General features: G+C 33.1%; 2 protein-coding genes across 2 annotated transcripts; one reads left to right on the top strand and one right to left on the bottom strand.

The window, feature by feature from the left end:
• Nucleotides 1-2,405: 2,405 nt before the first annotated feature.
• Nucleotides 2,406-4,757, bottom strand: LOC133299930 (DCD domain-containing protein NRP-A-like). Its single transcript, XM_061499422.1, has 5 exons — nucleotides 3,971-4,757; nucleotides 3,549-3,649; nucleotides 3,325-3,408; nucleotides 2,863-2,973; nucleotides 2,406-2,760 (listed from the first exon to the last, which is right to left on the bottom strand). The coding sequence occupies exons 1-5, from the start codon at nucleotides 4,599-4,601 to the stop codon at nucleotides 2,689-2,691; spliced, it is 999 nt and encodes a 332-aa protein (XP_061355406.1). The 5' UTR covers nucleotides 4,602-4,757; the 3' UTR covers nucleotides 2,406-2,688.
• A 16,095-nt stretch (nucleotides 4,758-20,852) lies between these two features.
• LOC133299933 (triacylglycerol lipase 2-like) lies at nucleotides 20,853-23,243 on the top strand. The gene is made up of 9 exons (XM_061499426.1): nucleotides 20,853-21,026; nucleotides 21,241-21,314; nucleotides 21,409-21,601; nucleotides 21,702-21,812; nucleotides 21,897-22,040; nucleotides 22,230-22,270; nucleotides 22,410-22,489; nucleotides 22,595-22,690; nucleotides 22,924-23,243. The coding sequence occupies exons 1-9, from the start codon at nucleotides 20,853-20,855 to the stop codon at nucleotides 23,241-23,243; spliced, it is 1,233 nt and encodes a 410-aa protein (XP_061355410.1).
• Nucleotides 23,244-24,189: the final 946 nt, after the last annotated feature.

Consider the following 24,189-nt stretch of genomic DNA (forward strand, 5'->3'; position numbering starts at 1 on the left):
AGAATATATCAATTAACTTTTATTTTCTTAAAAGAAATTGAATTCAATCCGGTTAAAAAAACCTTACCACACCATGCACCTTGGGTGATGGAGTTCATAACCATGAGTGAAGCATATTCTTATTCTCTCCATGCCACAACTAAACATGACCTAATTTCCTTTAAATACTCTATTTTGTTACAACGATTCCCTTTCCACCATTTTCTGATTATATAATCACTGATTAAATGACAATATTCTTTTATTTATTTTCCTACTATTAAGTCACACCAACTCTTTTTTCAAGTAACTCCAACTCACTTTTCATTGTATATTTCAACCAAATGCTTGACACTTTTTGCGAAGGTCACAATAATAAATTCATCCACTTAGTCACGGGCAGTTTTTAAAATCCCGCCCAACGTGATATCGATTTCGTCGGGTCACTGAACCCTAGAGGTATTTGTGGTCTGGATTGGATCGATTTTAGAAGTAAAATTTATCCTATCTAATTCTTTCAGCTTGATCATATAATCATTCATTCGGTTTGAATTTTTTTTTAAATCTAATTCGATCCAATCCAAATTTTTTTGGTTTGGGTTGGATCGATTTTCGATTTTCTGAAAATTCTAAAATTTGTTTCATGATTATTGTGCAAATAACATCATTTGTATATATTGACTTTGTAAAAAAAATTGCAATACAAAAGCATTAGTAAACGATAATATATTTTTTTTTTGTGGGGCAATGAGATATGAAGCGCTGCGTAGATAAAATTTTGTTGATGAGATGTGACTAGGCTTTTTCTTGGGTTTAGTTGATGGGTTTTGGGTTTAGAAATTTTTGGGCTATGATTGGGGAAAGGTCCAAGTAGGTAGAGGAGAATTAATATATTGGATCAGTTTTCATCAATCAATCTGAAAACCGATCCAATCCAATTAAAATTTGCAATTTTTTCTCGATTTTCGGTTTATTCAGTTATCGATTTTTCGATTCGGTCACTGCAGTTGGAATCGGTCGATGAACACCAGTGACCCCCTCTTTCTGAGGGTTGAGGTTAGCAGTTAGACCTTGCGTGCACGTTGACACTTCTGACCCCCGAAATCTCCCGGTTGAACCCGTGACTCCCGGGTAGGTTACCGCATTTAAAAAAAAAATTTACACAGGAAACGACATCGTTTGGTGTGTAAAAAAAAACAAAACAAAAACTCTCTGCTGCCTAGATTTAGAACTAGATCTGAAATCTGAATCGTTCTTTTTCTTTTATGATCTTCTCTTTCAGACCCATACCTATTTTCCCTAATCTAGTGATCTCCTCCGCCGTGGTGGTGGTTCCTCCTATCCTCTTCAATCTTCTCTCTCCTTCTCCTTCGCTGTGATGTTCTTCTCTCTTCACCGTTAATTCGTCGTGACACCGCCTCTCCTCTGTTGTTCTCTCTTGGATAAGGGATCTTCTTTTACATGTTGTAGGTACATGAGAAAAACAAAGAGGGCCTGAGTTTGATGATATAATTTTTCATTAACTCCATTAGAATATGTGTTTTATATTTTGATAGTTTGATTCTTTGATTACCTTGTGTAATATTGACTGACTTGTGGATGTAATTGGTTGAATTATATTAAGTATATTTTTAATCTTTGATGATTGGTGGTTTGACTTTTTTTGAATTTTTTATATAGGATATATAAGGGGGTGAATCAAAGTAGTGATAAAGTTGTTCTTGCATAAGGGTAAGACTGCGTACAAGGATTGCCTCCCACCCCGCACTCGCTAGTCAGGTTTAACAGGGAGTGATTTTTGTGATTTCTTTTATATAGGATATATATTTATATTTTTTAATGAATAAAACTAGATCAGCGAAGTGACCCCTAACCTCAGCCGAGTCGATGATCGGACCGAGTTTTTAAACACCGGTCAGAAGGACTCTAATACTATATGAAAATCTAATTCAACTCAAAAGATTAAGCCTTTAAAAAAAATCACATTAATAATTTTATATTATATCTCCATAAAATAAGTAGACTTGCAAACAAAGCCTCAATTAATCCTACCTTAGTTTATTTGTGTTGAAAAGTTCATAGTTTACTTAGTCCATGAAGAGATTGTGGTCCAATTCTTTGGTCAATTTTAGAGCTAGACCCTTCCCTAGTAGTTTATGCGATTGTTGGTTTGGAGATAAAGACAACCCATCAAATGGTAGTACCAGATCATGTAACAGTTTAGCCACACTGATTGTCCCACAATTAAAATCAATTCCACCTTCACCTCTATTGCTCATAACTTTTATGATTTGAGTGGAGATCTCCAAGAAGTTGAAAGCATATCAAAATTTATAGCACAAAGTGTTAATACCCCCTAAAATGAACCATAAAACCAAATCTTCCCTTTAAATGGACAACATTTAAAGCAAGGCCTCAATTTGTAACTTCTGTACAAGTTAACCATAAGCAAAAATAGTTCTTATTTTATTCTCTTATGTCATGTTCATATACACCCATAACAAGAAAAATGGGCAATCAGGCATAACAGCCTCTATACAAATAGCACTAGAACACACACATACACGCACATATATAAAGGCTGAATATCCAATCGTCCTCCACTATAATCAGTGTCTTATCTTTGTACCCTCTTTATAAAGTCCACAGTTTTCATTATCTATTTGTCTTGTAACTGCTGATCTTGTATTCTCTGTAATTTCTACCCTTTTATGCCGGTATAGCTTTGAAAATATCATTGAAACTATTCTGGTTTGCAAAAATATCCAGAAGAGATAGTGCCTGAAAGCAAAAAGACAAGAGTTTAATTCACCAGAAAAAAAAACTGAACCATATCTTAATACAAAGAAGGGTCAATGTTCCACAAGTTTACGAAGAAGTTACCTCGGCCACACTCAGCTCAAGACGGAACTTAGGGCCATCATAGTGGTGAAGAATTGGTCTGAAGGAATCCTCCTCCAGTGGCTCACAAACTTTCCTAGTAATTACTTGTACCTGTAACCATCATGTATGAAAATTTCATAATCTTTCACAAAATACCAAAATCAAGTAATATAGTTATCAACAAAGTTATCAAATGCGGATTGCGGCATAATGTCGCGGCCAACCCTAAAATAATGCTATAACCCTATAGCGGGTTGCAATTGGATACATAGCAGAATAAATCAATAGAACCTAGATATATCACACACTTATATATATGCTAAAAAATAAAAACATTCATTCGTAATAATGAATTGAAAACAGGAATGGTATAATGGACCCTCACCCCTACAAGTCAAGAAGGCTTGTGTATCGGAGTTTGCCCTTTTATGTAAAAAGATATAATTGGATTGGATATGATACCTGAGCAGGGAAACGAGATTCACCAGGGCACTTCTTGTCCTCCCAAGCCGCTGGATCAATATTGGTTCCTCCAAAACTTGCAGCCTAAACAAACCCCATCAAACATTATCACTCTTGCTAAAGGTAGAAATTATGGCCTAATCCATAACTTGATGGCAGTGTCATTAAATCAAAATGAAGCAATAAAGTGAGAAGAAGATATATATACACACACACATATATACCTCAAAGATACCATGGAGTTGGTGGGTGGAATAGTTGTACAGAAAAAGGGGCAACCCTGGAGTTATTGTTCGAACTGAATCTCTGTATCTTGGAGGCAGACCTACAAAACACACAAACATTTACCAACAAAACCAATTTAGAAAGCAAGTTACACAGACAAATTCATAGGAAGAAAGGACAAAGACTAATGAAACATTTGTTTAAAGGAAAATAAATAAATAAAAGTCTTCCTCTAACAATTAAAACTGAAGATTATTATTAATTGATAATTAACACAAAGATAAAATTGAAATCAATATTGTGGCGAAATTCCCTTATCTAGGAAGCAGAATAAAAGTTACAGACAGACAGAATCAGAAATAATATCATAGTAATAATAATGATTCAATAAAGAGAGAAAAAAAGGATAGAGGGAACACACCAAAAAGCTGTCTTTGGAGATTCTCTGCCATGGTATCATTGTTGCAAACGAAGATATAGCCTCCAATGATTTCATCCCTTGGTAGAGACTCAGATGGTGGCAGAGTTTTGAATCTCTTGTCTGCAGCAGTCTTGGTGACATCATTATTGTCACCATGCTTTTTGTTGTTGTTGATGTTGGTGTTCTTCTTAGCACTTTTGGTTGGGTAGTGAAACTCATCTTGACCCTTGAAACCTGACTTGTAGCCCTTGAGATTGATGTTGTTGAGGTTGTTGTTATTGTTAAGGTTAACATAAGAGGAAGAAGTGTTGGTATAAATTCCCTTGTTGAAGCCTCCAAGAGTGTTGTCGTTGATGTTGTTGAGAGGCATAGAGAAAAGGGGTCCATTGGAATTGGTCATCTTCCACCCATCCTTGAAATCAGAAGGCTTTGAATTGAGATCAGTGAAGGAATTAATGTCAACAACACCACTACCCTTAACATCAAAGTTCCTTCTCTGATCATGACTCTTTGAGGTGTAGTTGTTGCTCCAGATTGAATCATTTAGTGAAAGATTCGCCAAATTGGATGTATGAAGCCTAAGCTGGTCACTGAATTGCCAAAAAGATTGTTGATTGTTGTTGTTATCCATGGCCACCCCACTAAAGATTCTTCCTTTCAGATGATATCACAAACCAAAGTTGCTAGCAAATTCTGAAAAACTACAGTAATTCCAATTGATATGAATGAAAAAAATAAATAAGACTGAAGAGAAGTGAGAGAGTGGAAAGAATAGAACACAATGAGAGAAATTAAAAAAGAAAGAGAGGAACTGTTAAATAAAGATGGTTGAGAACTTGAGATTGAAGGGTATGAAATTTCTTAGAAAGTTAATGGGGACACGTCATTGCGTGTGTAAATTGTCAAAGGGTGAAATGAAAATTTGACTTTTCATTTTATGCTTTTATTGTTTAGTTAGGTGGAGTGACCAATGACTTTGAAAACCGCGTTAATAAAATATGATAGAGAGTGGATTGGAACCAGAGGGGCAATTGGGTAATTTTATTGTTTTAGATTTTGAATTATTTTCTATCTAGAAGGTGTAGTTGAGTTTGAGTTCGTGTCCTACATGTGGAAATATTCTTCTCAGTGATATCATGGTTATAATATATACGGGAAAAAATGTGTATCATTTTAAAGGATGTAAAGTTATGTCATTTTAAGAGAGAGAAAAAGTTATAGATAAAGGAGGAGTGAGAGTTGAAAAAAATAAATAAAGATGTGGGTCTCACTTCTTTGTAACAGTGAAAGGATATAAGTTGTGTCAATTAAAAGGATAAACATTTTTCCCATTATATAAAGTCTAAAAGGATGATAAAGTTTTATTTATTTTTAAAATTTGTTAAGAAATAATAATATGAAATTAATGCTGAAACAGTAATCAATTAGTTAAGCAGAAAGAAAGAACAAAATAAAAATTGCGAGAAAACACTTATCTTTTTTCTTAAGAGGAAGGTTATACTTACAATTTTTTTAATACAACCTCTTACAACCATTTCTTAACACCGTTAATTTCAGTCAATCAACGGTTATCATTTATTGTGAATTAATAATTAATTAATGAGTTTAATTTGCGAAAATCATAACCGTTGATTGGCGAAAATCAACGGTATTAAGATATGGTTGTAAGAGGTTTAAAAAAAAGGTTGTAAGTATAACCTATCTCTTTTCTTAATTTTATTTAACAAAAAATAACCTAAATAATAATAGGGTTCTCCAAGGCTTAAATAGAAAAAATAAAATAACAAAAAAAAAATAACTATAATCATGCGCAATCAAAGAAATCAACGCACACTCATGGGAATACTGTAGCAAAATGCACCAACCTTCCTACAAAAGAAAAAACACCAAAAAAAACGCTCTGCTAGGGTTTTCCTTTTCATGGAGGAAAATATAGCTACTGAAGGCCAAACTTCAAAAGAAGAAGAAGATCTACTACGTAGGAGTAATAAGAGAAATAAAGATGGAGATAGGGTGTTTACTGAATCACAATCTAGGGTTCCTAGACATGAATCTTGGATGGTTGACGATGGTAATAAAAAGATGACTTGGCGAGAGATGCTCATGCAACACAATGGTGAAACAGATGACTGTGAAGGAATGGATTGGAATTTGGAAGAAAATGTTGATCAAAGTGCACCTGCGGAGGAAGAGGATGTGAATTATGGTGGGATTAAAATGTGGACAGAGGAAGATGGTAAAACTCATTTTGGTTGTACTAGAAAAGCAAGAACAAGAATGCTAAAAGTTTGGGAAAAAGCTCTCATTGTAAAACTACTTGGAAGGAATACAGGAGTGGCTTTCATGAAAAAGAAGATTGAAATACTATGGGCTAGAGCTGGAAAGATTAACGTTACAGATGTAGGTAATGGATTCTATGTGGTGCAATTTAGCAACAAAGATGATCTTCTTTTTGCTCTAAATGGTGGTCCTTGGATTATTTTAGGCCATTATTTATCACTCCGACGTTGGGAGCCAGCTTTTAGACCAAATTCTGCAAGTGTGATGAAGATTGCAGCTTGGGTGCGATTACCGGGTATCCCACTGGAGTATTATGATGAAGCCTTTTTCCGCCGTATTGGTAACTGGCTAGGTAAAATGTTGAAGATCGATAGGACAACTAATGAGCATGTAAGAGGACAGTTTGCTCGAATTTGCGTGGAACTGGATCTTGCTCAACCTTTGAAGGGTGAATATGTGTTGGACGGAGCAACTAAACAGATAGAATATGAAGGTTTAGGCCTTATTTGTTTCCATTGTGGGCGCTATGGACATAGTAAAGATTGTTGTCCTGAGATACCAGTTGAAGGAAAGGATAATCAGCAAAATCAAGACGGGAAAAAAGATGAGGCTGAGTTTCAGAAAAAATGGATTAGGTCCTTGGATGGTGGTGCAACGTCAACGTCGATCAAGAATTCAAACTCCAATGGCGGACAACAGGAAGCAGGAACCGGTTCGAAGGGAATCAAGGCGTAATCAAGGGAGTAATCAACTGAGTAATCAAGGGAGTAATCAAAGGAATAATCAAGGGAGTAATCAAGGGAGTAATCAACCGCAATCAAATCAGCCGGTTATGATTGATAATCAATCAAATTCCCGTTACGCTGCTTTAATGGGCTCTAATGAAGATGATATTACTCATGATATCCCAGCGACTAATCCGGATGCTGTTATAAATGACGTCAATATGGTGGGCCCTCCTGTTAATATTGATATTAGTACATCTCAAGGGTCCAAACTCAGAAACCCTAGAAGTTATCCTAATGTTGAATTACAGGAACACCCCAACCGATTTACGTTAAGTGGGATTACGACATGTCATGAAAAAGAGAATCAAATAAATAGGAAGATAGTTGACAGAGGTACCTCAAACAATAATACAGCAAACTTGAGGAGGCAAATTGCGATTTATAATAGTAAGGACATTGGAGGTAAAAGCGGTGGAGATTCCATGGTGGCTAAGAGTACTGTTGCTGATTATAACAAAGATTGTTATCAAATGGAGGTGGATAAGGATGGTCAAAATATCAACGGCTTAGATCATGACTTATCCCAACCAAAAGCGCCTGATCCAAGTAGAGATAAAGGAAAGCATATCCCAATAAACCATAAGCTCAATATTGAGGTGGAGATGATTTCAGAATCTGGAACTCAGTGCAATGACAATGGGATGGCAGTGGACCCACAATCCTGCCAAATTACCATTGATTAATGTCTTTAGTTACATGGAATTGCTGCGGGGCGGCTAAAAAGTGCTTCAAATCAACGTTTCAAATGATGGTTCGAAGGCATAAGATTGAGGTGGCAACTATTCTTGAACCTCGAGTAAGTGGTTCAAAAGCAAAACAGATAATAAAAAAGCTGGGTTTTAATAATTCAATAGTGGAGGATGCTCATGGATTTACGGGAGGTCTTTGGTTACTATGGAATAATGATAGGTGTCAGGTTCAAGCATTAAAACAGACCCATCAATTTATTCATGTTCGTGTTACATTGGCAGATCATCAAACTTTTCTTTATACTATTATCTATGCAAGTCCTAGAGAAGAAATTCGAAAAAGACTTTGGGATGATTTACTTCAGTTATCAGAAGATATCTCGGTTCCTTGGTTAATTGCAGGTGATTTTAATGAAATTGTTTTTCCAAGTGAGAAACGTGGTGGTGCTCCGGTTGATACTAGCAGATGTAATAAATTTGCTTCTCTTCTAACTGATATAAAGATGATTGATCTTGAAGGAATAGGTTCTAAATTTACATGGAGAGGACCAAGATTTCTTCATTTAGATAGAGTCTTTAAACATTTAGATCGAGCTTGTAGCAATGCTGAATGGAGGTTGATGTTTCATGAAGGCCAGGTTCGAGTGCTTCCTCGTATTAACAGTGACCATAATCCTATCCTTATTACCTTAGAGCCAAGCAAAGTTGATGGGGTGGAACGCCCTTTCCGTTTTCATTCTTTTTGGTTGGATCATCAATTTTTTAACAATTTCATCAAGGAAAACTGGCGTCAGGATCAAAGAACAATTGATAGTCTTCGTGATTTCACTCCTCTTATTAAGCAGTGGAATAAAGATGTGTTTGGTAATATCCATCATAAGAAGAACAGGTTGATTGGTAGGCTTGAAGGTATCCAGAGGGCAATTTCTGAGCAGAATAAAAGCTATTTGGAAAAGATTGAAGGCAAGATAAGGGGTGAACTTGAACAAGTTTTAGAACAGGAGGAGCTTTTGTAGTTTGAAAAGTCTCGTGCTACTTGGATAGCTCAAGGAGATAGGAATACAAAGTACTATCATACAAAAACAATTGTTAGACGTAGAAGGAGCAAGATCTTGGAGTTGAAAGATGATGCTGGAAACTTGATTAGAGAAGATCACAACATTGCACGGGTAATAAATGTTTACTTCTCTAAACTATTTTCTGAAGAAAACCATGATCGTCCTTGGGTCCAGACTCTTTGGCCAAAGGTGGACGATGAGACTGCTGTTAACTTAGGTGCTCCAATTTCAAAAGATGAAGTCAGACGAGCTTTCTTTTCTATGAAAGATTCGAAAGCTCCAGGGGAGGATGGGTATACCGCGGCATTCTACAAAAAGAACTGGGAATTTATTGGTGAACAAATTTCGAGAGATATCAAGTATTATGCAGAAAACCCTTCCAGCATTGAGGAAGTCAACGGTACTCTGATCACTTTGATCCCCAAAGTTCCTAAGCCAATGTATGTTTCTCAATTTAGGCCTATTTCTTTGTGTAATGTCATTTATAAGGGTATGAGCAAGATCATTGTGGATAGGCTTAAGCTTACAATGGAGAATTTAGTTTCTCCTTACCAAGCTAGCTTCGTGCCAAATCGTCAGCTTCAGGATAATATTATAGTAGCAAAGGAGCCGGTTCATTCTATGGGGAGAGTAAAAGGAAAGAAAGGTACAATGGCAATCAAACTGGACCTTGACAAAGCTTATGATAAACTCAGTTGGAGTTTTATCTATAAAGTGCTTATTGAAGTTCAGTTTTCAGATTGGATGATTGGTGTTATAATGGCTTCTATAACTTCTAATCGTTCGAGAGTCTTGATAAATGGTGTGGCTTCGGATTGCATAGTTCCTCAGAGAGGAATTCGTCAAGGGGATCCAATCTCTCTTTATATTTTTGTGTTGTGTTGAGAAGCTTTCCCACTTGATCGCTGAAAAAGTGACTATGGGTTCGTGGAAGCCTATTAGAGTCTGCAGAAGAGGGCTGAGTGTATCCCACCTTTTATTTGCAGATGATATCATTCTCTTTGCGGAAGCAGATATAGAGCAAGCTAAGGTGATTATGGATTGTATTAATCTCTTTTGTGAGATGTCGGGGCAAAGTGTTAGTGCAAATAAATCTTTGATTTATTTTTCCCCGAATACTGATACTCAAGTTGCTGCAAGGATTGTCAACAGAATGGGCTTTAAGCGCACTTCTAGTATTGGCAGATATTTAGGCTCTATTGTTAAACAAGGGAGATATATTAAAGCAGACTATGGAGCTATCAAGGATAGGATACGTTCAAAACTGGATGGTTGGAAAAGCCATTGCCTTTCTTTTGCTGGTCGAGTTACTTTGGTGAAATCGTTCATTGCTGCAATCCCTTCTTTCCATATACAGAATGGTCTTTTACCAGTAACGTTTTGTGATGAAATTGAGCAGATACAAAGGGCTTTCATTTGGGGAGATCAGGATAGCAGAAGGCGGGCTCATTTAGTAGCTTGGGATCAAATGTATAAACCCAAAGATAGAGGTGGTTTGGGAATAATTAATCTTCGACTCCAAAATGAAGCTTATATTCATAAACTGGCGTGGAATGTGTTAACTAAGAAAGATGATTTATGGGTTAAGATTTTAGTAGCCAAGTATGGTAGAGGTCAAGACTTAAGGAGAGGTATAAAGGCAAGATCATATGACTCTAAACTTTGGCGTGATCTTGCTAAATGTTGGAGTAATTTCCTTGCTGGTCTTAAATGAGAAATAACAGATGGTTCTGAAGTAAAGCTTTGGACTGATAACTGGTTGGGATGAGAGGAAAATTTGCAGCAGTTGTCGAGAAATCAGGTGCCGTGGAAGGAGAGTCAGAAATCAATTGCAGATTACATGGTGGATGATGGTTTCCGTCTTGAAGCTGTTCATCAATTTCTGGAGTCAGATTTAGCTTATGCAGTAACAAATCATCTCAGGCTTATTCCAAGGAATGGGGAGGATAGATTAGTTTGGATCAATAATCATCACTCAACTTCTTTGGTTAAGGTCGCTTACTGTAATCTTATGAACTTCCCAGCAGATGTTCACACTAGCTTATGGAAAAAAGTTTGGTCGTGGAATGGACCAGAACGGGTGAAAGTGTTTATGTGGATGACTTTGCTTGCTAAACTTTCAGTGCACAGCAGAACCAGTAAGTGGAGCGGAGGTTCAAATGTTTGTCCCAATTGTCCAAATCATGAGAAAACTATTATTCATGTTCTTCGTGATTGTAGACATGCAAGGAAAATTTGGCAATCTTGGTTTACAGGTTCGATACCCAATTCCTTTATGAATTCGAATTTGCAGGATTGGTTGACTTTAAATATCGATAACATGTGGTCCTCTAATAAAGTGAAGGACTGGAGGGATATTTTCTTTACTACTTGTTGGTTTTTGTGGAAGTGGAGAAATTTGGAGATCCATGAAGATCATTTATGTCATGATGAGCAATCGCAGGCTTCAATTTGGATGTTTGCCCAACAGATTCTGCAAGCCCGAATTTATTAGCGCCGTGGTGATTCCAACGATAGCGTTTGGACAGCCCCCAAGCAAGGGTGGGTTACGTTGAATTGTGATGGAGCTTCTTCTAGTGGCATGAAAAAAGCTAGTTGTGGTGGTATATTAAGAGATCACAATGGATCCTTTTTGGGAAGCTTCTATTGTAATTTAGGTTCCTGCAATCCTCTTGATGCAGAATTATGGGGATTACTGAAAGATTTGGAACTGCTTTGGGGAACAGGATTAAAAGAATAGAGCTAGAATGTGATTCTAGCCAAGCCATCCAGATGTTAAAGGAGCAGCATGAAGATCCTAGGGACTCTCAAGTCACTAGCAGATTGAGATTATGGTTAAAAGCAGATTGGACTATTCATCTTGTTCATACCAAGAGAGAAAACAACAAATGTGCTCATTGGTTAGCTAAAGCTGGGCAGACTAATAATCTCCATTTCAAGATTTTTAAAGATCCTCTTCCTCAGTTGATGGAACTTATAGTTGCTGATGCTAGAAATATGTCCAGCTTTTTAGTTTCTGATTTGTAATTTCTTTCTGTTTCTGGGGCTTAGCCCCTCTTTATTTCCAAAAAAAAAAAAAATCAACGCACACTCAAAAAAAATTTAAAAATAACAAAAAGGAAATAACTGATAATTATTTAAAATCCCTAAATAAAGAAATAAATTATAAAGAAGCTCAATCCAAACGAGTCAGCTTGGGTTAGGGGTGTTCGCGGTCTGGATTGGATCGGTTTTAGAAGCAAAAATATCTGATCCAATCCCTTCAGTTTGATCAAGTAATCATCCATTCAGATTGAATTTTTTTTCAAATCTGATTCGATCCAATCCAATTTTTTTGGTTTGGATTGGATTGGTTTTTCGGTTTTTTGAAAATCTTAAAATTTGTTTCATGGTTATTGTGCAAATAACATCTTTTGTATAATAGGCTTTGTAAAAAAAAATTTGAAATACAAAAGCATCAATAAACGATAATATAGTTTTTTTTTTGCAATGAGATATAAAGTTCTACACAGATGAAATTTTATTGAGATGTGACTAGATTTGTTTCTTGGGTTTAGTTGATGGGCTAATGAGTATTGGGTTTAGAAATTTTTGGGCTATGATTGGGGAAAGATCCAAGTAGATAGATGAAAATTAATATATTGGATCGGTTTGGATTAGATTGGTTTTCTTCAACCAATTCGAAAATCGATCCAATCCAATTAAAATTTGTGATTTTTTTTTGTTCTCGATTTTTTGGTTTTCGATTTATTCGGATATTGATTTTTCGGTTCGGTCACCACAGTTTGAATCAATTTGGATTGGGTGATGAACACTCCTAGCTTGGGTGCATCAGAAATAAGTTGCCACGTAAAAATTTGAAAATGTTCCCGATTTACAAATTGCAAATTCACAATAGGAAAAAAGTTTTCGATGTTACTTTAGATAACTTTATCTAATGTTCATCGAAATGACGTCGTTTTGGGGTTGAAAAATTAAAAAATTAGAGTGATAAAGACTATTATAATCCTGAAATAAATTAAAATTACAAAAATACCATGATTTCCGTCCCAAAACGACGTCATTTTGATGAACATTAGATAAAATTATCTAAAGTAACATCAGAAAAAAGAAACTCATTCACAATCTCCGAGATTTGTTAATTTAGTTGGTGTAATTCTATCTTAATTTGGTTGATCTAATATACAGAAAAATATTTCTGCAGTTACTGCAGATAAGTTATCTGCATTTACTTTCAAAACGACGTCGTTTTGGGATTGAAATATTAAAAAATTATAATTATAAATACAATAATACTCTGAAATAAATTAAAATTACAAAAACACCATGATTTCTGCCCCAAAACGACGTCGTATTGGGCTTACTGCAGATAACTCATCTGCAGTCTATGAAGCACCGACAGTTCAAAAATTCTGACGTGTCGTGTCTGACACTTTCTGACACTCTCGGACACCCCGACACTCCAACACGCGTTATAGAAATTTAAAAAAAAGTTTAAAAGTTGTGTTACGTTGAGTTTTTAGTTCCAACAATCAGATATGTTGGATTACGATTACTATTTTATTGAGTTTAATATAAATATTTGGGATATCTTATGTTTCTTTGCAAAATTTATGAATATTATAAGTTTAGATTCATTTTTTGTTATATTATTGAATATTAAATATATATACGCTGCATAAATTAAAAATATTATTTAATATCAAAACGTGTCCTAACGTGTCGAAATCTAACATTTTTTAGAATTAACGTGTCGGAGTGTCGTGTCGTATTGTGTCACATGTCCCGTGTCGGTATCGGTGCTACATAGTCTACAGTAACTGCAGAAAAATCGAACCCTTTAATATAACTAGAAATTATTTTTCAAAATGATTCAAACATATAAAATAATTGTGAATATCAGTGATGATTTGTTACTGTTTTTAGTACCTTTTTTTTATATTTGTAGGCATCAAATTTGAGTTAGTATGTAGTAAATTATGATGTACCGATATCCATATGGGACACGAGACACGACATGATATGACATGCCGACACGTTAATTTTAAAAAATGACATCATTCAACATGTTAGGATACATTTTGATATTAAATAATATATAATATAATTTATATTTAATATATAAAATAGTCCATAATAAATCATATAACCAATCAAATATTCAAATTTCATAAGATAAATATAAAGCAAAAGTAATTTTTCATACCTTGTTAATTTTTTAGGTTAAATTTCATAACAGAAAAAAATTGACTTATAAATTAATTTTTCATTTCTAGTTAATAAAATAAAATTTAGACTAAAAAAAAAAAAATTAAACGCATCGAACGCGTGTCGGAGTGTTGATCGTGTAAAAAAAAATTGATCGCGTGTTAAAAATACGTGTCGGAGCATTAATCGCGTCTCTCAAATTATTGACCGCGTATCGGTGTCTCAAACACAAATTTATCAAAAAAAAGTGTGCACCGTGCATTGTAGGTAGTAAATTTTTTAATATTTAATTAATTAAATCATATGGGAACACGCTATCAGAGGTTAATTTATTTCTTAAATTATTGACATAAAATTGTATGTATGACAACGATTTTACGTTATTTAAAGAAATAATTAAAAATTATACTAAGAATATAGTTATTGATTTTTTTATTTTCTTAACTGTTAAGAAAATAAATCAAACGAATTAATTTTTTTTGAATAAATGGGAAAAATCAATAATCTGATTATAATTTTTAATAATAAATTTAATATTTTTAATATAAAATTTTTCAAATATTGGCGTATAAATCAGAATTGTATTTTAAAATTTATGTAAAATTAAAAATATCAAATTTATTATCAACAATAATAATAATAATAATAATAATATAATTATTAATTTTATTTTTATTTCTGTATTAAAAAATAATTTAGTAAAAAAATTTGTTGGACAAACAGAAAAAGAATCAATAGTCAAATTATTATTAATAATAACAAATTTGATATTTTTAAATTTTTTAAGAATTTTAAAAGATTGTGCCTCAGAATTATTTTTTAATTTTAAATAAATTTAATATTAATTTTTTAATTTAATATTTATTTAAGGAGTTAGTCTCATTTACTTAAATTACAGACAAAGAATAAAGTCATGCCACGTGTAAAGTACAATTTTAAGGTGGAATATTGATCATATTTGATTATCCAGAAATAAATTAATAAATAAAATAATAAATAATTTAGAAAATGAGGTATTTTGATAAGAAAAAATTAAAAAAAGGGCAATTTGACCGAACAACCCCGATTCTATCGTGTTGTTATTTCTCTCGTAAAATAAAAAGCAAATAAATTAAGTTGATTACTTAGTTGTGAAGATATAAAGTTTGAAGTTTGAACGCGTAAAAGCATGTGCAAGACTTTTTATTTTTTATTTTTCCTTTAATAATTAAACTGTGCAAGACTTGGAACATGTGGTCCGTGATCAACGGGCTTGTCGGTCGATTAAAAACGCGTGTTTAGCGGAACCTTTACTTTTCTTAAGGCTACTCTGTATTGGCCCAAAGCCCCGAAGTTACAATTATAAATTCTGATCTCGTTATCTTTCCCTTCTTTCTATGTCACTTTTTTTTTACGTAAATTACACATTACCCCTCTTTACTTGTGTCATGTTTCAAAATATCACCTTATACTTTACTTTGTTGTAATTAACCTTCTTAAATTTGTGATTTTAACAAATAAGCATATCTGTTAAAATTTCTTCACACTCCGTTAATTGATCACGTGCTTCTCACTTGCTATTAAGGGCTCGTTTGTATTTCCTTTTCAAGAAAGTTCTTTTTATTACTTTCTTATTTTAAAAGTAATTTCTACAAAAGTCATAGCTATTTAGATTTTTTTTTAAATATTTGATTTTTGAAAAAAATATTTGGCTTTTGACTTCTGCTTTTTTTAAAAGTTAAAATTTTTAGCTTCTGAAAAAAGTAGATTTTTAACTTTTTTTATGACTTCTGCTTTTTTCAGAAGCAGGCATCCAAACAGACTTTTTTTGAGAAGTGCTTTTTTTCCTTTAAAAAAGCAGCTTTTGAAGAAAAAAAGCTCATCCAAACGCGCTCTAATTCAATTACTTTCCTTTTGAAAATTACCCCGTTTTTACAAAGGTTACGGAGCCCTAACCCCTAACCCATTCTCACCTCCATCGTTTGTCTAAAGTAAAGGGTGGTCTTGCTTGGTTTCGAAAGGTTGGAACTTGGAAGTAATTCCCTGCCCATCAAAGAAGCCTCCATTGTATTTTGGTTTTGGGTAGATGATGGAAAACAAGTTTGGGATATATTTTGGTTTTTATTTTAATTTTCAAAGCTATCATGTAGTTTGATAAATTGACAATTTGTATGAAGGCCTTGTTGCTTCAATGTATGAGACGATTTTGAAGAGCTTCATATTGCGATTTGAATAGTGGTTGGTGATTTCAACCTTCAACTGAATTCTGCCAAGATTGTGGTGAATGACTTCAGCTAGTTAGCAACCACAGTTTTAATTTATTTTTTGAGTTAAGCACAAGTTGTAACTTTAACACTCTTGCAGAGATTTTTTATGGTATTAATCTTTTTAGCATATAGGTATTTTGTTTTGACTGCCTTATACCTTAAATCATGAATGAATTCTGACACGCAATGTACTCATGCATATGCATAATGCATATAAGTCTTATTTTTTTTATTAAGAAGTGATTGCACAAAATGTAACTCTAACACTCTTGCTTTAGGAGTCCGCTTCCCATGGATGAAGTTCATGAATCACTGATCTCAGTTGTGTAGCCAATACGGATGACAACAAGGTGATAGGATGGAGCAATGTAAAATCACTGCATCAATTAGTCTCAGCAAAAAATTTGCTAATTACCTAAAAGTTTGTTGCAGATGTTCAGGCTTGTGGAATAGGATTTCTATAATTAACATGATATATCTTTGCATTTAAGTTTCAAAACATTCCAAAGAATAAGCTAAAACTAGAGGCATTGTCACATTTCATAATCAACTTCATATTAATATGGAAAAAGATGAATTCTTGAAGCCTTGAAGGGGTATGTGAAGAAAATTCCCGTCAACTCAGTCATCTATACGATTTCTCAAAGATCAATTTCAAAATCAACCATAACTTCATAACTTCTCGCGCAATGATTGTATCATCAGAAGTTCCCCTATCAGGGACTAAGCTTAGAAAATTGATTTACGCATCTCAAAATTCTTTACAGAATCTAAATTTCGTTAAAAGTTTTCGACGAAAATATTTTAGTCATATTATTTAGCAGAAAAAAATTTCGTCAAAATTTTGTACGTAAATATTTTTCGTCAAAATTTTTTACGAAAATTTCCAATGAAAATATGTTTTGTTAAAAATTTAGAGGGAAATATTCTTCGTCAAAAATTTCGACGAATATGTTTTTTTGTCGAATATTTTGAGGGAAATATTTTGACGGAATTTAGATTCCATAAAGAATTTTAACACAAAAAATTTTCTATCAGAATTTTTTACAAAAATATTTTTCGTCACAAATTTTTGCTGGAAATGTGCTATATTGAAAATTTTGACGTAAATGTTTTCTGACAAAAAATTTTACGCAATTGTTTTTATTCAAAAAATTTTGATGGAAATATTTTTGCTTGAAAAGTTTGACAGAAATATTTTCGTTAAAAATTTCAACGGAATTTAGATTCTATCAAAAAATTTAACTGAATTTTTTTCCGAAAAAAATTTATGTCTGTGATTATGGCCAATTCTTCTTTCGTCTCTATTTTCGACGTAATGTGATTTTCGTCAAAAATTTCGTCGTCACTATGTTCGACGAAATATTTTTCGTTGATAAATTTTGACAGTATTTGAGATTTTTCTAATAATATCACATTTAAAAATGATTCATATGTATGCAGTTTTTAGATTTTAATGCAAATGTTAGATAAGTAATTTTTAAAATTTTCCCCCTTAAATCCATCAAATTGGGGTAATTTTAATTTTAAGGGCGAGGAGGGTTTTCGAGGGTTTTGCAAAAATTCCCAATTCTCTTCCGTCATTTTTTTAAACTTACAAACAAGGAAAAGACTTAATAAAATCCTCCCTTTCAAGTTACCAAAAAAAAAAAAAAAAATCCTCCCTTTCCCTCCAAAAACCAACTCCCAACTAAAGCGAAAACAACTTTGCCCCAACTAAACGCCTGCAAGGCGGGGATTCATTGTAAATTTGTAATGCTTTAACTTAACAGACTGAGAGGTGATGCTATTGTTATCCATCATTGATGATGGCTTGATCGTGTGTGTGGAGGTGGTAAAGGAGTTCGGCCCACCATAAGAGTGGGATAAAAATATTAATCCCTATTATTTTATAGCAGGTTGACAGGTTAATTAGTTTAAAATATTTAAAAAATAAATAATTTTTTTTTAAAAATAGTATTATTTAACTCCATTTAACGTGCCCATTAATTTTTTCTCTCTCCAATTTTAAGCTTATATATATGTTAATATTTAGTATGACAGTTTTTAGGAATTTATTTTCGCTTTTATATATAGAAAATTTTATTATGAACAGAGTCTTTTTCTTTTATCTTTTATAGAAGAATATTAAGATAAATATTTTGAATATCATAAATCTTGACATGATAAATAAAATACCATTTGATATAGGGGGCAGGTTATATTTAGAAATTTTTTTGTTTACAAACTCTTACAAACTACACTATGTAGGACCGATCCTACATTAATCACACAGTGTACGACCGGTCCTATATTAGTATAATTGCAAAAAATAATTTGTAAACAAATCTTATCCCTTTGATATATACAAAAAAAGACGTAATAGATCAACCTGCCTTATGGCTAGACGAGTTTAACCGGATTGACGGATTGAAAATTTCAACTCAACCGTCATCATTTATGGCAGGTTAAATGATCAATTGGACATATTAAACCTATTTTGTCACATCTAAACATCCATTCCAAACGAAAAAAAAAAAATAGTGGCGCAGTGGACACAAAAGTTTCGTATAGGAGTTTTCTGACACACAAAAATAAAAAAATTCGTATTGGAGTGAACCTATATTTATAAGATGGAGGAAATCATTAGCTATTTGACAGATATCGGTTGGCATTATGGCCCATATTATAGATTCAGAACAATAACTATATGCATCACGATTTCTATTAGCTACCAAGGGTGTTCCATAGCTCTCCTCCTAGCATATCGAGTGGCGCTTTGGGCCCAATAACGATATGCATCATGCCTTCTATAGCTAAGCAGCGTGTTCTGCTAGGTATCCTAAATTAGCCCACTTTGCAGATCAAATAGGTATCTATCTTGTTTAGTCGTAGCTAATTTTCTTTTCCTTGCATTGAAAAATAAAATATGTTTTAATGTTTCTAAAGTGAATGTAAATAACTTATCTATATTTATTCTCAAAACGACGTCGTTTTGAGTTGAAAAATTAAAAAATTATAATAAAAAGACTATTATAACCCTGAAATAAATTATAATTACAAAAATACCTTGATTTTCGCCTCAAAACGACGTCATTTTGGGCTCAATGTAGATAAGTTATCTACATTCATGTAGAAAAAATGAACCCATAAAATATATGTTACAAATACAATAACACTTTCTCCCAATGTTATAAAAGCAGCTGTTTGTTGACTCGGTTGAGATGGTAAGTTATTAGTTTTGTTAGGAATCCAAGTTTGAGTGAGTGAAATTTTATATTAACTAAGATTTGACTAAGTGAGTACGATATAAGTAGAAGAACTTATACACGTAACACCTTAAAGTTTTGGGTTGAGTTGTGATGTCTAAATCCATTTAATTGTACACCGCTCTAATCATTTTCATTGCATATACTAATCCAAGAAATCTTTCAATTTATAACTTATACTTGCTTACTTTTTATTTTTTGTTATGTTTATATGAGAACAACGACTCTCATATTGTTGGAAAGTACATCTCTTTCCTACATATTCATCGATTTTCGTGTAGCTTAAAATTTATTATTTTATTATTTTATAAGTGAGTGGAGGTTCATCCTTCGGACTAATTCGATTCGAGCATTGTCGAATCTAAGGCAGAGGCGACTCTCCCAAGATCATTTTTTCCATTCTCAGGGCTCGAACTCGAGACGTCTGATTAAGGGACACAAGTTTCTTACCACTTGTGCTAATGATATTTGGTTCACACAAATTATTTTACCCTGAGCAATAATTATTTTAAGTTTCACACGTTACTTTAAATTTTTAATTTGGTAGATAAATAATTAGTAAGTGAAACTTTAAATTAATTTTTTTAGAAAATATTCCAAAAAATCTCTTAATAAAAATATTGTTAAATACGAAATAAGCTAATTCATATATACATATAATCTTATTAAGCGTAATAAGTAGATCACTCATTAAGATTTAATAATTGTTCGAGTTTATTTTATTTTACTTTTTCTTATTTTATTATTCGTATGCACTTTAAATTTATGTTTATAACTTCATATATATAATTTAATACTCGCATGTAACATGTGTAAACATAATAAAATGAGAAGAAAATAATTCATTCATTCATACGATAAAATATGAGCCCACGATCATATAATTTAGTTGATGACATTGTAAAAGGCCCACTACATCTGATTTTATGAGACCCATTGTTTGGAACACAATTATGTGAGCCTAAAACGTTTAACTTGCTGAAGCTGTTATTTTGTCTCTCTCCAGAACGTTACTTAAGTGTTTGCTTTTATGACTTGTGAATTGTCCTAATGCGGTGAACGTAACTTACGTATGTAACGTATCAATAATCAAAGGTCAAAATTCAAATTATTAACACATTTATACAAGACAAATGAACCCTCAAACAAGTATGAGAACCTAGTATTCACATTCACGTCAATGCAAACTGAACAAATACTTAATTGTGATTTAATAATTTAGTAATTAACCTATTAATGCATACAAAATTATGCCTTTTTTTGGATTGACGTGCAAAATCCCCTTCAACTTTGTCTTTGCTCTGCAAAAGGCTATAAAATGTGAACATTTTTTCTATTTCTGTTGTGGGTATAATCACATTGTCAATGGCCAACATTGCAGTTTTTTTGTTTTCACTAGTCCTGCTCTGTATTACAGCCGCACAAGGGAGGAAAACCCTTTATCCAAACAATGAATTGCCAGCATCCTCTCCTGTTACCAATGATGGTATATGCAAAACAATGGTAGACACACAAGGTTACACATGTGAAGAACATAAGGTACATATTTATAGCATGTTGCATTCCACCTGCCATTGATTATATAAAGGCATTTTGCTAATATATGAAGTTAAGGGTTCGAATCCAGGAATTAGAGTCTCTATGCAAATATGCAAGGATAAGACTACGTACAAGAATTGTCCATATCCCTACTCTTGCTAATCAGGATTTAATGGGGGGTAATTTTATGATGTAATATTTTTGTGTGTCTCAGGTTACAACAGATGATGGCTACATCCTAAGCCTGCAGAGGATGCCGGTAGGGCGGTCCGGTAAGACCGCAGACAAGCCACCTGTGCTATTACAACATGGTGTCTTCATTGTAAGTTGTGTTATATGAGAAGCTAACATGCTTGTCTTTGATGATTTTAGAAATGTAAAGGCAACATTGTGAGTACTCAACTAAATATAATTTATGGGGTGTGTGGTTTCAGGATGCTATATCATGGCTGTTCAATTCCCCAAATGAATCATTGGCATTTATATTAGCAGACAATGGGTTTGATGTGTGGCTTGCCAATACTCGTGGCACAAAATATAGCCAAGGACACAAATCACTTAGCCCTAATGACATGGTTCTTTTACTTATGCATTTTAATTTTCAGACTTTTCAGTAAATTAAACCAGTTTATAGCTACTCTAATTGATTGTTATTGATTTATTCATTATGTATAGGCTTATTGGGAATGGTCATGGGATGAATTAGCTAGTTATGATCTTTCTGCTTCAGTCCAATATGTGTACAACCATACTGGTCAAAAATTGCACTATGTTGGTCATTCCTTGGTGAGTTCCTAACTTATTTCTCTGTGTTTTGAGGTTTTCTTATCTTTCTAGTGAATATATATAACAATAACCTGAAAATTTTAGGGAACTTTGATGGCTTTAGCTGCTCTCTCTCAAGGGCAGCTTTTGAATATGTTGAGATCAGCTGCATTACTTTGCCCAATTGCTCATATGGATCAGATTCCTTCTCAGCCATCAAAACTTGCTGCAGACATCTTTTTAGCTGATGTGAGAGACAGAAGTCATACTATTTATTTTTCTTTTCCTTTCAACTTTTTCTTGTTTTTTATTTTGGTTCATCAATTGCCGACCCCAATTAGTTTGAGGAAAAAGTGATGTTGACGTTGATGTTGATTAAATACCAATCAAATACAATTTGACTTGATAATTTTTTTTTCCTTTTTCTTAATGTAACAGGACATATACTGGTTAGGCCTCCATGAATTCATTCCAAACGAGTAATAGAAAAACTTATCCTTGAATTTTACTATCTCTTTGTGCAATTATGTCTTTGAGTGCAAAAGAGTTAACTTTTTGGATGAAAGAAACTGAAAGGAATTTAAACAGTAACAATTATGTTCTTCTTCTAATGTGCAGGGATGCTGCATCCAAATTTCTTGAAGGCATCTGCAATACTCTAAACCTGAACTGCTCAAACCTAATGACAATTTTCACAGGTACTTAACATGTTATTGGTGGGATGAAGAAATTTCACTTTATATATCATTCTGATTCCTGCAGTTATTGACATTATTTTGGTATTGCTTAACCTGAAATTTTAGGTCCAAATTGCTGCATAAATTCTTCTAGGATAGATGTCTTGCTTGATCATGAACCACAACCAACATCAACTAAGAACTTGATCCATCTAGCTCAAAGTAAGTATACTCATTGATCTTGAAGCATTTCTTTTATGCATTTTCAGGAAACAGCCTCTTTGCAAATATGCAAGGGTAAGGTTGCGTATAAGAATTATCCTCACCTCACCCTTGTTAGTCTGAGTTTAACGGGGAATGATTTTTTTTTTAATTTCTGATTAGGACTAATAGTTACTACATATTTCTTATTGACCTTGCTATTATTGTATGTTCTTCATGTGGATTTTGAGTAGTGATCAGAACAGGAAAAATAGCAAAGTATGATTATGGTGATCCAGGACAGAATATGCTTCACTATGGAAAACCAGTTCCTCCTCCTTATGACATGACCACAATTCCAAATCAATTCCCTCTTTTTCTAAGCTATGGAGGGAAAGATACGCTATCTGATGTAAAAGATGTGAAGGTTTTGCTCAATGACCTCAAAGATCATGATAGGGACAAGCTTGTGGTAGTGTTCAAGGAAGATTATGCTCATGCTGATTTTGTTATGGGTGTCAATGCTAAACAAGTTGTTTATGATCCTATGATAGCTTTCTTGGGGGCTAATTGATTTCACAAATATAAGAGTACTTCAAAAAAGTGTATAGAAGTTTTTCATTAAGTTAAAGTTGAATGGAATATGTTACATTTTTCTCTCTAATCAATCACAAAAAATTGTGTTATGTTCTTAGCCGTAATTTAACACCATATAGAGTGGATTCCTTGGTCGGTCAAATTGCATTCATCTATGCCAATTGTCCTTTTGAAGTCAAATTTATGCTTACTCGTCCTTTTTCCTTGCTTGATATAAAAGTGATTAATGGAAGATTGAAAGCCAACCTACGATCATGGTAAATACAAAAACGGTGATAAATATTTGATGCAATCCAAGCTCTAATAAATAACCAACATATATTTTTACCAAAAAAATAAATAAAAAATAACCAACATACATCGTGTCTGTCTGTGTGAATTAAATCATAAAATAAGTCCTACAAAATAAAAATCAAATAAGACTAAATAATAATTATTCAACAAATATCATATGTGCAGGATATACTTACTATCAATTTTCTTACTATTAAATTTTAACACTTAATTTTCAGCAAGTTATAATTTATTAAAAATTAATAATTAATTAATAAATATCATCCAATTAATTATATCCATCAGATTGATGAAAATCTAAAATTTGATGATAAGAAGTAATAAATTTAATTGGTGGTAAATGGATCCCTCCGCAATATCATATAGAATAAAGTAAAGAAATAATAATCATTATGTTCTTTGGAATCCCACATTGGACACTAATTAAGTAAAATATCTAAACATACAACGTACATAAAAAATTGAAAATAAATTAATATCTGTCAGTCTCACATTTAATAATGTGTGAAACGCTCAAACTTACAATATATCTAAAAAAAACGAAGAGAAGGCATTTCATGCTACACTTAACCGTGCGCCTTTGTAACTTGGCATCCACCTTTATTTAGCTCAAATTTTTTGTTGTTTGA

The sequence above is a fragment of the Gastrolobium bilobum genome, unplaced genomic scaffold (assembly GCF_033153095.1).
Source record: "Gastrolobium bilobum isolate Gb01-03AN ecotype WA unplaced genomic scaffold, APGP_CSIRO_Gbil_v1 utg6164, whole genome shotgun sequence".
Taxonomy (NCBI): domain Eukaryota; kingdom Viridiplantae; phylum Streptophyta; class Magnoliopsida; order Fabales; family Fabaceae; genus Gastrolobium; species Gastrolobium bilobum.